Source organism: Thamnophis sirtalis, unplaced genomic scaffold (genome assembly GCF_051295495.1).
Source record: "Thamnophis sirtalis isolate CommonGarterSnake01/CBP01778 unplaced genomic scaffold, rThaSir2_p1.2 scaffold_3, whole genome shotgun sequence".
NCBI lineage: Eukaryota > Metazoa > Chordata > Lepidosauria > Squamata > Natricidae > Thamnophis > Thamnophis sirtalis.
In genome coordinates, this window is record NW_028261383.1 from 166,885,769 (window position 1) to 166,900,807 (window position 15,039).

General features: G+C 47.1%; 1 protein-coding gene across 1 annotated transcript in view; it reads left to right on the top strand.

Moving 5' to 3' along the window:
- GRIPAP1 (GRIP1 associated protein 1) overlaps positions 1-14,732 on the top strand; it is a 94,382-nt gene extending 79,650 nt beyond the window's left edge. Inside the window, exons 25-26 of the mRNA XM_087710781.1 lie at positions 4,419-4,573; positions 11,823-14,732. Of these exons, the coding sequence (XP_087566907.1) occupies positions 4,419-4,573; positions 11,823-11,915 (248 nt within the window). The 3' untranslated portion in view covers positions 11,916-14,732. The remainder of the gene's footprint in view (positions 1-4,418; positions 4,574-11,822) is intronic.
- Positions 14,733-15,039: the final 307 nt, after the last annotated feature.

Below are 15,039 nucleotides of genomic sequence, written 5' to 3' on the forward strand. Positions count from 1 at the left end.
AAACATACATACTTTGTGTGTATGTATAGGGACCCGGTGGCTAAGATGCTAAGCTTGTCGATCAGAAAGGTCGGCAGTTCGGCAGTTTGAATCCCTAGTGTCGCGTAACAGAGTGAGCTCCCGTTACTTGTCCCAGCTTCTGCCAACCTAGCAGTTCAAGAGCACGTAAAAATGCAAGTAGAAAAATAGGGACCACTTTGGTGGGAAGGTAACAGTGTTCTGTGTGCCTTTGGTGTTTAGTCATGCCGGCCACATGACCACGGAGACGTCTTTGGACAGCGCTGGCTCTTCGGCTTTGAAACGGAGATGAGCATCGCCCCCCTAAAGTTGGGAACGACTAGCACGTATGTGTGAGGGGAACCTTTACCTTTATGGCAACACTTCCTAGCATAGCCAAGGGACAGGAAGGATTTTGGTATTGAGAGACAGCTGGATTGATGAAGGCTGAAAGGGAGAACAGGCAGAATTGATCTAGATGTCAGGGTTGTTTCAGTCCAGCATCAGTCTTGGAAATCAAGGCAGCAAATTGTATTCTACAGCCTTGGGAGGGAGGATGCAACATGCAGGCCTTTCCTCACTGGTCTTGGAAGAAAGGAAACAGGAGCACCAATGCTCAGTCTCCACCACTTTCTCCATTCCAGGGAAACTGATGTAAAAATCAGTCCTTCCAAGTAAGGTTCCCCCCATTTGGAAAGCTGGAAAGGTTGGGTCGTTGGGGTTTAGAAAGGGTTCCACCACAAAACCGCGTACGACTAAAGGGCGCTCGACGAAACCGCGTAGCTGACGTCATCACAGCGCGACAACAGCGCAGAGAAAAAAGCACGCTGTAAACACTAAACCTAAAATTAACCCCTAAACCTAAACCTAACCCCCCTAAACCTAACCCTAAACCTAATCCTAAACCTAACCCTAAACCTAACCCTTAACCTAACACTAAACCTAATCCTAACCCTTAACCTAACCCTAAACCTAACCCTTAACCTAAACCTAACCCTAACCCTAACCCTAACCCTAACCCTTACCTTAAGTTGAATCGGCTTGCTTTCAAAGCGCTATTTAAAGCGCCCTTCTTTCTCCGCGCTCGCTGTTGTCGCCCTGTTGATGACGTCAGCGACGCGGTTTAATCGGGCGCGCTTTAGTCGAGCGCGGTTTTGTCGTGCCACGTTTAGAAAGAACTACCCACTCTGGATTTATCACATCAGCTCTGATCAGGACTAACAAGGTCAAGAATGAAGCTAGGCAACCGAGTTTAGCCTGGCATCTGGCAGGACATTGGCGGAGAATGGCAGGCAAATGTGAGGTTGTGGTTTCTTCGGATGAAATGGTGATTATCAACATATCCCTGCACTGGCTGCTTCACCAAGGGGCAACCTTAAGAGGCTTAGTTTTGCTTGGATGTTCCTTGAAACTGGAGCTATTCTCCAATATGTGAGGCCTGGGTGTGGTCAAAGTGCTTTGACTTTAACTCTTGTTTTGAGAAGAGTATAGCAAAGTGCTCAAGAGCCTTATATCTCGCTGTACTCCAGGCACATTTCTCATGGTTTCCTCATCCTTCTCCCTGCAACAATAGGCTAGGCCCAGTGATGGCTAACCTTTTTGGTGCCAAGCGCCCAAAGTATGTGTGCGTGTGAATGCACACGTGCATTCCCCAATCTCCAAAATGCAATCCCCCCCCATGCCTCGTTTTAGCTTCCAGTGTGCAGGAGGCTTTCCAGGCCCAAAGCAGGGCATGGAGCGGCCTCGTGCGGTACCCCTGCACCTCGTTTTGGCTTCCAGGTTGATGCGGGCAGCAGAAATGAAGTAGGGGGGGAACCTGCGGAGATAGGCGAAGGCCCCGCCCCTTTGCATGCACGGCAGAGACCAGAAAACCAGCTGGCTAGTGGGAGGCATGCGCGCATGCACCGTGGAGCTGGGCTGGGGCGACGGCTGCCATGCCTGCAGAGAGGGCTCTGCCTGCCGTGGCACGACAAAACCGCGCTCGACTAAAGCGCGCCCGATTAAACCGCGTCGCTGACGTCATCAGCAGGGCGACAACAGCCAGCGCGGAGAAAGAAGGGCGCTTTAAATAGCGCTTTGAAAGCAAGCCGATTCAAGTTAAGGTAAGGGTTAGGGTTAGGGTTAGGGTTAGGGTTAGGTTAAGGGTTAGGGTTAGGGTTAGGGTTAGGTTAAGGGTTAGGATTAGGGTTAGGTTTAGGATTAGGTTTAGGGGGGTTAGGTTTAGGTTTAGGGGTTAATTTTAGGTTTAGCGTTTACAGTGTGCTTTTTTCTCCACGCTGTTGTCGCGCTGTGATGACGTCAGCTACGCGGTTTCGTCGAGCGCCCTTTAGTCGAACGCGGTTTTGTGGTGGAACCCTGCCTGCCACCTGTTCCATGCGTGCCATCACGGGGCTAGGCTGTCATGGAGCCATACAGACTTCCCTTTTGTTTTGAGTTATCTGTCTCTTGGCTCTCGAAAGCAGTGAAATTGCAAGCAAATGCGTTGGCTCCCTCCACCCTGCACCCAATTTAATTCCCGTGCCCTTTTTTTTTCATGCTAGCTTCTTAGGGTGGGAAGGAGGTTGGTCGACTGCTGTTTATTTCTTTCCTGCTGCTTTGCTAATTTCATGGTTGAACAACTTTCAGCTTTCCTACATGGAAAAACCCCACATTCATGTCAGATCCCTGATGAGATTAGATCCAAACTCCCAAACTCCGGGAAGGAGAGCTGTGAGTAACGGTTAGAGGCGCAGGGAGGTGGCGACTGGAAGATAAGCTCCACTTCCAAAAGGGGGAATTGAAAGATGGATATCACAGTTGTTGCTGTTTTATTTACTATTGCAGCATTTAATATTGGCAGTGGGAGGTTGCGGGGGGGGGGGGGATTCCACAGTATTGCTGCCCCCTCCCCTGCTTGCAAGTTCTCCGTTTTGGCTGCATTTCTGAAAGTCAACAGGACTGAGAATAAAGATGAAACCCAGTGCAGCTTCTTTCTTTCCCTCACTCGTTCTTGCTTAAACTAAGAGTAATTTTTCGTGGCCTCACTCTGAATTGGTTCCCTAACATCATCATAGCAATAGCAATAGCAGTTAGACTTATATACAAGCAATTGTTAGACTTATATACCGCTTCATAGGGCTTTCAGCCCTCTCTAAGCGGTTTACAGAGTCAGCATATCGCCCCCAACAACAATCCGGGTCCTCATTTTACCCACCTCGGAAGGATGGAAGGCTGAGTCAACCCTGAGCCGGTGAGATTTGAACAGCCGAACTGCTGAACTGCAGTCAGCTGAAGTAGCCTGCAGTGCTGCATTTAACCACTGCGCCACCTCAGCTCTAGAATCATAGAACCGACTCTTAATTGGCTGTGGAATTAAATGATACTACTCAAGCAGATTTTATTTGCTCCTCATGATTCTGATCCTCATTCTCGATAGCGATAAACTAAATGCATCCATGTAGAATCCCCTCAGTCTTGTGAGGTAGTCCAGACAAGAAGCACAATTAGGAGTACTAGCTCTCTCTCTGTTACAATAACAGAATCTTGCAAGTCTAAAAGTCCTCCCCCCTTTTACTCACTTTGACTCTCCTGAAAACTAGGAAGGGTCCCTTTATGAGCCACTTTTGCTACCACTCCTCCTTCAGACTCAGATTTCATTTATCAGAACATTGTCTAGGCCAGTGTTTCTCAACCTTGGCAACTTGAAGATGTCTGGACTTCAACTCCCAGAATTCCCCAGCCTAACCCTACCCTCAGGTGCTTTGGGGAATAGCTTGACTCCCTCTTCTTTGTGGCAGCCCCTGAGATATTGGAACATTGCTATCATGTCTCTGCTAATCCTTCTTTTCATTAAACGAGACATACCCAGTTCCTGCAACCGTTCTTTGTATGTTTTAGCCTCCAGTCCCCTAGTCAGCTTTGTTGCTCTTCTCTGCACTCTTTCTAGAGTCTCAACTATCTTTTCTACATCTTGGCGACCAAAACTGGATGCAGTATTCCAAGTGTGGCCTTACCAAGGCATTGTAAAATGGTATTAACACTTCACGTGATCTTGATTCTATCCTTCTGAATATTAAAATTTAATATTTTATGAAAAGTGAATTTTCATAAGCAGAATTTTGAAGATGTACGTGAGGTAACTTGTTCCCATAGCATTATTAGGCTGGTTTCTCCCGGGGATGACAAACTCATGAGGAGTCATGATCTCCTTCATTCTAAGGAGTGTTCTTCAAAAACTACTTCTCAAGAGGAAGAAGTGGTTTTTACAAAGGAAAGCAATGTAGTTATTCAAAGGAAGGATAATACGATACACGACCTCTGTTTTTGCTCTTCAAATGGGGTAGCCCAGATGCGCCGTTTCCACTACTTTCATACACACATTCATTTGTAACTTCTTTGTCACTGCCTTTTTTTCCCCTCCCTGCCCTTTTCCCCTTTGACAGATGTGTCTGGGGCTCATGGGCAGGTCGATCGAAGTAGCCTAAGCAGCGTCCTGCGAGATCTGGTGAAGCCAGGAGATGAGAACCTGCGGGAGATGAACAAGAAGCTACAGAACATGCTGGAGGAGCAGCTCACCAAAAACATGCACTTACAGAAGGTTTGTAGGTGGACCCCGGAGATAAAGGCTTTGGGGGTGAAACAGGAACTGGGCAGAATCAGCCACCTAACTGCAAAGGGAAGAAGGGAGGAATTCTACCTAGGAGGACCAAGCAAAAGACATAAAGCGACAGGAACCCTGAAATGGAAATGGCCATTTATGCAGGACATTTCATTTTATTTATCTGAAGGATGCCTAACTGGTTCTTATGAATACAAACAAGGGGGGGGGGATTTAGTCAGTAAAATAAGCATCATCATTTAAGAGCAAACTCCACAATCCCATAGAAGCAAAGGGTGAATCAAGGTCATGCTGTAGCTACAACAACCCAACATTTTGGGTGAATAAATAGACAGGCTTTAGCAATAGCAGTTAGACTTATATACCGCTTCATAGGGCTTTCAGCCCTCTCTAAGCGGTTTACAGAGTCAGCATATCGCCCCCAACAACAATCCGGATCCTCATTTTACCCACCTCGGAAGGATGGAAGGCTGAGTCAACCCTGAGCCGGTGAGATTTGAACAGCCGAACTGCAGAACTGCAGTCAGCTGAAGTGGCCTGCAGTGCTGCATTTAACCACTGCGCCACCTCGGCTTTAGTAAGACTGAAATCAAATGTCGGTCTGCACTCTGCAAGGAAGGCATTTTCCAAGTGGGTTTCCACAGCCGAGAACGCCTTCTCTCGTATCTATATAATGTTCTTTTCCCAAAGGGGAGACATTAGAGAAGAACTCCCTAGGAACTTATTGCTCCGATGTATTCATTTGGAAAACCCCGGGATTTGGGGTAGGAATGTTAGAGCAAAGAGTGTATTTTTCCCCCAAACGTCAGTGTTCTACATTAAACACCTGCAGCTTTTCTATGGCAAGGCAAAGATGGACAATTCATGCTGGGGACCACACTCCAAAATATTATGGGTGAGGCTGGGATAGAAACTAACCTTGGGTTTTATTTCCTTTTAACCATATTCAAATGTAGGTAAAATTATAAATAATTCATATGGCCGCTCGCCAATCGTGTATTTAACCATTTTCTTATTCATTAGAGATGATCACTTGGGATAAACGTGTGGAGGTCCCTGGGGATCTCATTCACAGCTTTCGGGCATTTATACATCACGCTGGGGCCTCGGGCAGTGCACGGTCTTCCCCAGGATGGTGCTGTCTGGGGATTTGGGAAATTCAGCCTATGCAAACACTTGCTATTGTCCATGCTGGCTAAAGCCCGTAGGAGTTGTAAAGCGAACGGTTGAAGAATATTGGGGGGCTTAATTCCTGCCTTTGAACAGGCTGGCATGGAGTTCTGGGAATGGTAATTTGAACGTGGCACGACAAAACCGCGGTCCACTAAAGCGCGCCCGATTAAAGCGCGTCTCTGACGTCATCAGCAGCGCGACAACAGCGACCGCGGAGAAAAAAGGGCGCTTTAAAAAGCGCTTTGAAAGCAAGCCGATTCAAGTTAAGGTAAGGGTTAGGGTTAGGGTTAGGGTTAGGGTTAGGGTTAGGGTTAGGGTTAGGGTTAGGTTAAGGGTTAGGGTTAGGTTAAGGGTTAGGGTTAGCGTTAGGTTAAGGGTTAGGTTTAGCGTTAGGTTTAGGGTTAGGTTAAGGGTTAGGTTTAGCGTTAGGTTTAGGGTTAGGTTTCGGGGGGTTAGGTTTAGGGGTTAATTTTAGCTTTAGCGCTCACAGCGTGCTTTTTTCGTCGCGCTGTGATGACGTCAGGTACGCGGTTTCGTCGAGCACGCTTTAGTCGAACGCGGTCTTGTGGTGGAACCAATTTGAAGACGTCTGGAAGTCGTAGTGAGGAAAGCTAAATGGCTTTGCTAAGTAACCAAAATGCGGAAGGTTGTGGTGGGGAGGTGGGGGTTATTTGGAACAATTCCTTTGGAATAAAAAGTGTGAGCTAAGACACCCCTGCGGTCTTAAGGAAACATGCAGAGAGGGGTTGCCTTTGGTTGGGATCCGCATGATTACCTTCAGAAGGAGACAGTGCCCTTGATAGCAAAGGTCATGCTGTGAACAGAAGCTCCTACTGCAGTGTCAGCTTACCTAGAGGAAGGCCCAATCCTCGCAGGCTCGGTTTTATAAGTACCTATCATTTTGCCTTTCAGATAGATGATTGCAATCCTAAACTAGATGCCTGGTGCCAACATCCATAATAGGAAAATATTCTGAAGCTGCTCTATACATAATCAGTGGCACCCTTCCCTTAGAGCAGTGTTTCTCAACCTTGGCAACTTGAAGATGTCCAGACTTCAACTCCCAGAATTCCCCAGCCAGTGAATTTACACCCTCTCCCCCGGATTTACACCCTCTCCCCCGGATTTTCAAGGGCCAGCGAGAGCTCACCGGACGCCGCCGGAACCACGACGCTTTCCAAGGCGCAGGCCCCTCTCGCGGGGCAAACCCATTCCAGGGCGCCCTGCCCTTCACAAAGAAAAGAGAACTCTCCCAGGGGCTCCCGCTGGCTTCTCCGGGATTGGTCGCATTACCGCACTGGACGTCTCACGGCGCCCGTCTCCGCCACTCCGGATTTGGGGATCTGAACCCGACTCCCTTTCGATCGGCCGAGGGCAACAGAGGCCATCACCCGTCCCTTCGGAATGGCGCTCGCCTATCTTTCAGGACCAAATGCTGGCTGGGGAATTCTGGGAGTTGAAGTCCAGACATCTTCAAGTTGCCAAGGTTGAGAAACACTGCCTTAGAGCCATGACGGTTGTGTTATTATAATAATTTTGTGCGCGTCTGCCCTTGAATTAGTCTTGAACTAAGGTGGCAGGCTGAACCAAAGTAGGCCTCAAGCCTGAACCAAACTAGGGTTCCGTGATATTAAGCTTTAACTGTTCATATAGAAATTGCAAGGTTTGCTCTTAGGACATAGTGCGGGTAGACACGGGTTAGAAGGAAGTCTGCACATGAAATATGCTGAAGCGAAGCATCTATTTTAGCCCATTTTGCTGGCTTGGCTGTTAATCTGTTTAGTAGACACATATTGTTAGTTCCTCAAAATACGAGCTATGTATGTCCGTTGGCTGACCTATGTATTATGACATCCTGTCATAGAACTTACCCTGTGCACTTTTCTTGGTGACATTTTCAGAAATACAGTAGTTTGCCTTTCCTTTTTTTCCGAGGGCTGAGAAAGAGGGTTCCACCACAAAACCGCGGTCGACTAAAGCGCGCTCGACGAAACCGCGTACCTGACGTCATCACAGCGCGACGAAAAAAGCACGCTGTGAGCGGTAAAGCTAAAATTAACACGTAAACCTAAACCTAACCCCCCCAAACCTAACCCTAAACCTAACCCTTAACCTAACCCTAAACCTAACCCTTAACCTAACCCTAAACCTAACGCTAACCCTTAACCTAACCCTAAACCTAACCCTAACGCTTAACGTAACTCTAAACCTAACCCTAACCCTTAACCTAAACCTAAACCTAACCCTTACCTTTACGTGAATCGGCTTGCTGTAAAAGCCCTTTTTTCTCCGCGGTCGTTGTTGTCGCGCTGCTGATGACGTCAGCGATGCGCTTTAATCGGGCGCGCTTTAGTGGACCGCGGTTTTGTCGTGCCACGGAGAAAGAGAGAGTGCCTGGCCCTAATAGTCATCCAGGTGGCTTTGTGCCTAAGGCAGAACTAGAACTCAAAAGTTTTCAGGTTTTCTACCTTAACCACGACATCATACTGGCTTTCACTAGTGCTAATACCGCAACTATTTTCTGATCCTTCTGATTAAAAGCAAACGCTCTGCACGTTCAGAAAAACAGAATTGCCAAACTAAAAAAATAAAAAATAAAGTTGGCAAACCCAAATGATCGGGAGCAACTCCTCATAAACAAAATACAGAAGCGGCTGGGTAGAACAATACTTATCCAAAGAGGAACCAGCAGGCTACATTCAAGGGACCACTAAAAACAACCAATCTAGAAACGCTGAAGGCAGCTACAGCAGCCTTTGCCAAACATCAATTCCTCCGTGATGTTGGATGATGGCTCCCATGATTCCTGCAACAGTAGGAGTTCTGATCCAATGCTATCAAGAAATCCATGGTTGGGAAAGGGGTTAAGACCAGGAACCAGAGAGAGGGAGAAGATACTTGTTATGAGGCATAGGGCTTGTTGGACAAATCCTCATCAGCCTGTAACTCTTGAAAAATGAAGCATTGGGGAGAACTCTTAACGGGAGGAACAGGCTGCTGTGGTAAGTGAATAAGAACAGAGAGACTCTCTGCTAGTTGGCTTCTGAGATTGTACGTTCTTCATCCTGAGCAAGTATATACACACAGCTGCTGTCGCTGCCTGGCAATTCATCTTGTTTCTCAGGCTGCAGATCAAGGTGACTGATGTGGAGGAGAGGCAGCGAGAGCCCAGCTTTGGCACCAAAGGGAAGCTAAGGGAGTAGCAAATTTCCTTCTGCCTGAACACACTTTGGCGACCTTGAATGAAGAGCTCTTTATCTTCCTACCCGCAATCTGCATTTTCTCCAGCCTTCCTTCTCTCGGTGTCACAGATGGGTGACCACCCACATTCAGAGAGGAGATCTTGGGCGATGCAGTTGCCTTTGGAAAGAGTAGCTTAACGGGGGGGAAAAATTTTTGGAGCTTGGAAGTATATCTGGGGATGCAGGAGAGATATCTGCATTCTGGCCATAGTGGTGATGGTATAGCCGGAGTGCTACTTCCTGGCTGTTTGTCACTTAACGCCCACCGCTGGGCTAGGCCAGATTATAAAGAGTGCTCAGCCGTCTGTTTTGTTTCCCCCACCCCCAGTGATATAAGTGGCCTACCGTGGATTTTCAGATAGGTAGGTTAGGTTAGGTTTATTAGATTTATATGCCGCCCTTCTCCCAAGGACTCAGGGCGGCGTACAACATTAAAAGAAACACATAATACAAAAGTTAAAAAAAAATTAAATAGAATATTCCAAACAAACCCAATAAGAATTGACAATAACATTTTTTTTAAAAAAAAAAATTCGAATTAAAATTAACAATGACCAATAATTTATTTTGTTTTGTTCAGGCCAGGCTGGCTTGCTGGAAAAGCCAACTTTTTAGGGCGCGTCGGAAGGACTGGAGGTCGGGGATTATACGAAGCTCCGGGGGGCAGCTCATTCCAGAGGGAAGGCGCTCCCACAGAGGAGGCTCTCCCCCTGGGGGTCGCTAGCCGACACTGTCTGGCCGACGGCACCCTGAGAAGGCCAACTCTGTGGGATTGCACTGGACGGTGGGAGGCTACCGGTGGCAGTAGGCAAGAGTCTGGGTAGAAGAGCACTCAGATCCCCTTTGAATGTGCTTACACACACACACACACACACACCACCAAAACAAAAATGACAAGAAAAACTTGACCCACGTACAGTATTCATGCAGTTTGTAAAATTTACAGAGAAAGTCTTTTCAAAGGACCAGACAGATTTATGCAAGGTGGCTTAGAACATTCCTGTTAGCCAAGGCATCTCAAAGGATACTCCGTATTCAAAAGAAGTATACTTCCGAATATCAGTTTTCTAGGATCAGATGGCAGGGAAAAAATCAATTGCTCTTCCTCTGTGTTTGAGAGAGTTTTCCTTGCCTCCGGTAGCTAGAAACAGATTGCTGGGTTAGAGAGAGGCTCCTATCAGATCTAGCAAGGTGAGTCTCCTGCTTGCCTGCTTTCATCCCGAAAGCACATGCTGAGGCAAGAGAAAGAGAGAGCCCCGCCCCAGTGAAAGACTTTGCAGCATATTGGGGTGTTCCCCCCCACCCCCAACCTTCAGCACGAGCTTGATGTAGAATCTGATCTTTCCAATGTCCTAATGGAACAAGGGGACGAAAGAATGATGTCAGCGGAAAGAAGAGGCTATTTATAGCCGTGTCTAAATGGGGAGGGATGAGGGGGGTGTGAGCATCCTCAGAGGACAGGCTGTTTCAAGGTTGGGGCTTTGGTGGAGCAGTCAGTGTGGGGCAGAACAAGGATGCTATCTTGGCACTGTCAGTGAAGATCAAGAGGCTAGTCTGGGAGAGAGCCTTCAGATAAGCCAGCCATGCAGGGAAATACTGAGTAGGTGGGAAAGGACAAGGTGGTACATGGCAGAGATAGTAGTGTGGGCGATCCCAGTGATGGCCCGTAGGGGGCACTGTGCATTTGGGAAAGAAGCTGAGGGCAGGTAGAGTGGATGGTAGAAGATGCCAGCTGGGGCAGTGTTTCTCAACCTTGGCCACTTGAAGATGTCTGGACTTCAACTCCCAGAATTCCCCAGCCAGCGAATGCTGGCTGGGGAATTCTGGGAGTTGAAGTCCAGACATCTTCAAGTGGCCAAGGTTGAGAAACACTGAGCTAGGGCATGGAGGCAGGTCTAGCTCTCCTGGTGTCCAACGCTCTGAAAGAGAGAATGCGATCGGAGATGCATACAATCCAGGCTTCTGAGCCACCACAGTGCTAAAAGGGGAAGAAAGGTCTTGTTTTCAGGGTCTTTTAAGAGAAGTTGCTTTTTTTGCAATCCAAACCGCCCTTTTCTTCTCTTAATAAAACACATTGATTGCCATTGGTTCTTTATCTCTGTGTTGGTTTGGGTTTGCTGCTCTCCAGACTTATTTTGAATTCAAGCTCAACGACGATCAATGAGCAGTTTTTAATTGGGAGGATGAATTTGTGCCGAATGGGCATAGCTGGAAAGGGACGTCCCGTATTTTGCTTGGCAGGGCATGTATTGGTCTCCCGCTTGGATATCATGCCTGTTCTTCCCCTGGTTAGAGCCGAGGTGGCGCAGTGGTTAGAGTGCAGCACTGCAGGCTACTTCAGCTGACTGCAGTTCTGCAGTTCGGCTGTTCAAATCTCACCGGCTCAGGGTTGACTCAGCCTTCCATCCTTCCGAGGTGGGTAAAATGAGGACCCGGATTGTTGTTGGGGGCGATATGCTGACTCTGTAAACCGCTTAGAGAGAGCCGAAAGCCCTATGAAGCGGTATATAAGTCTAACTGCTATTGCTATTATCTATCTATCTATCTATCTATCTATCTATATCTATATCTATATCTATATCTATATCTATATCTATATCTATATCTCTGTCTATCTATCTATCTATCTATCTATCTATCTATCTATCTATCAATCATCTATCTATCTATCGGATTGTTGGGGGCAATATGCTGACTCTGTAAACCGCTTAGAGAGGGCTGAAAGCCCTATGAAGCGGTAGATAAGTCTAACTGCTATTGCTATTGGTCTCCTTTTCCGGCTCCCTCACATCTGATTTCCCCCTTTCTTCCAGGATTTGGAGGTCCTTTCCCAGGAGATTGTCCGTCTTAGCAAAGAGTGTGTCCCGTCCCCCGATGCTGAACCTGGCCTGGATGATGCTGTCTGAGCCCAGTTCCACCTGTGATGCCGTCCTCCGTGCTTGGCCCTTGGCTGCGCTGCTGGTGTGTGCAGTTGGTGGGTGGGGAGGGGGTAGAGATATTGGAACTTTCCGCCTCCCCTCTCTCTGGTCGGACCATTCCTTTCAACTGTTATCGGAGGGGGCGGGCATTTAAACCCCGCTACTCTTTCCCCCTTAGCGGAGCACCAACAGCAGCTTCTCCCTTCATCACTGTTCTACTCAGGCCTTCCCCCCCCCCCCAAACAGATTGATTTTCTTTCGAATCATGCACCTACTGATTACGCTGCCTGCCTCTTCGTGGACCTGCCTTTGCTGCCCCGTAGGAACCCCTGGCAGCAGTAGCCTCTCTGCAGTTGGCACTGTTTAAAAAAAAAGTTGCATGGCCAATTGCAGCTCTCTTTTTGAGGTTGCCAGTTTTGAAACTGCCTCCCTCCTTCCAAGGTTGTCATCCCTGGTCCTGAGGAGTTGCCCCATGGAGGAGGAGGAGGAGGAGGAAGAGGAGGAGGAGGTGGTGGTGGTGTTCCTGCCATAATAAAGCTCCATAATCCATTCTCAATGTATAGCAGTCCTGGGAGTAAAGTTCCGTTTCCTTAAAAGCCTCTCTCCCTGCCTTCTACTCTGCAAGCTGCATTTCTGATTCTGTAGCTTCTTCTGAGTCATAGTCATACCACCTCCCTCATTTTGCATGTCTGGTCAGTTCTGAAACTCCCTGTTTCATATATATATATATATATATAAGATTCCCTCCCTCTCGACAGCAGGAGGACAGCCCAAGTGATACAGCCCAAAAGCACTTTTACACGGTTGCAACTGTGCCCCTTTTTCCTGTCATAGAGGTGGAGCAAAGGAAACCTGTGTTTATTTAACACATCAGTGACTTGTACAAGTCGAGTAACTGTTGAGTAACTCATAATGCAAAGAATAGTGGGTTGGGTTTTGTTTTTGTTTTTGGAAGGGATTGGATTTTACTCCGTGGGAACCTTGTTTTGAAATGGGCTTAAAGATCTGAACTGATGGGTACTATTCTAGTAGACATACATTGGAGAGGTCTTTCCCCAGGCCAAGGTCATGTTCCATCTTCCCATCCTTTTCCTAAGCCCAGGGTAGGCAAAGGGTAGCCCTGGGCCTAATTTCAAACCAGACAGTTCAGAGCTCGGGCAGATGTGATGATGCTCCTTGTTTGGTAGCTCGCTGGATGGGAAGAAAAAGAGGTATTCAGTGTGGGGAGAGAGAGAGAACGGAGCTTCCACCCATTTGGGTCTCTGACTTGAGCTGGCCTTAGGTTTCCATTATGACCCACCAAAGACTAGGCCTAATAAAGACATGCCGATTTACCTCAGTGGGTAAAAGACTGCCCATCCCCCACTCTGGGTCCTTGATCAGATTGGTTCACCGACGAATGCGCGCGTGAAAAATGCGCGCACGACAAAACCGCGGCGACAACACCGTGACGTCAAAAGCGCGCCCACAACAGCGCGTCAACAAATGCGCGCCGACAAAAGCGCGCCATCCACAAACAACATATTGGGACACGAAAACAACGTTATAACCCTCACCTAACCCTAATGTAAAAACCCTAATCACGGTTTTGTGGGCGCAGTTTTGTCGGCACGCTGTTGTGAGTGCGCTTTTGACGTCACAGTGTTGTCGCCGCGGTTTTGTCGGCATGCATTTGTCACGCGCGCATTTGTCGGGTCACGGATCAGATTTAGCTGTAGAGTCTCTGCCATCCTCTGCTCATTGTAACTCTTAGCTCTGCGCTAGTCCCCTATGGCTCTGTGGCAAAAGAGGGCTATTGGTGTTTGGGGCTCGGAAAGTGTATCTCTGCTTGCTGTTAGAGCATTTCAGAAAAGATTGGGGTCCTTCTTGTTGTGCTGTTTGGCCAGTCCTTGGACATACTACTCAGTGCTAATCCAGCATTTTGGAGGGGGAGAGGATAGCTTAGGAAATAACATTGGGCCTTTCTTTTTGGGAATTGGCAAAAAAAGGCTTTCCTGTGCAGTTTCTCATCCCTGGGAGCTCCATACAAAGGAAGCTTTGATGGTACTCAGGAGGACAGCTGGTGGGGAGGTGAATCCCTCCTTCCTGTGGCTGCAGTAAATGACATGGATTCATTTTATCAGCATTTATTTAAGAAGAAACTTAGAATCTGTCAGACTTCATTGCAATAAGCAAATCAATCCAAACATCCAAAGAAATGGTTTGCCCAGGATTTTCCCCTTAGGTTCTTGGGCCTTTAATTTGGGGAGGGGGAGAAGCAATCTGTGACCTTCCTGCTGTTGTTAACTACAGCCCCCAGCATCCCTTGCTATTAGACACGCTGGCAGAGGCTGCTGAAAGTTTGATCGTGGAGAAGATCCAAGTACTCACCAATGTGCATGAAGGGATCACACTCAGTAATTCTGCTATAAGGAAATATTAGTTTATTTCATCTCAGCATTTTTCAAATTCACCTTTTTATATTTATTCAAAAGCTGGGGGACAAGTGGCATGAGGCTTAAAGGAACACAGGGACATTTTCTTATCAGAAAGGTCTTGAATTTGAAACCCAAAGACCATGGCTATGAATCAAAAGTCTCTGCCTGTATGGAAGGTTGTGCCCAAGCCCATCTTTACACCTAGTTTTAGAAAAGAAAATTGTTATTTTTTTGCTTTCCATGAGCTTTTTCTTCCACTTACCAGATCCCAAATGAAGGACTCAAGAAAGTAGCAATTTAGGGAGAAGGAAAGAGGTTCATGAAGCTATATATCCTTGAATGAAGATTTTATTTTTTTGAAATTATAATAATTATTCTCAATGCTTCTGGGCAATAGAATCTTTGCTCAATCTGGAGTGGTGAAACAAAATGAGCCATTTTTTGAATGAACTAAAACATATATTCTCCTACCTGCCTATGTACTCCAAACCCAAGTGCAACTTGTTCTTACAGTACAGGCAATCCTCTGTTAACTATCGTGTTTAACAACTGCTTAAAGCTACAATGGTCCTAGAAAAGTAACTTTATGACATAGAAATGATGCTTGTAAAGTAACTTTATGACTGGTTCTCAGACTTATGACAGAGTGACTTACAAGTGTTGCAGCATCTCCCCCCCTTCCACAGTCACATGAT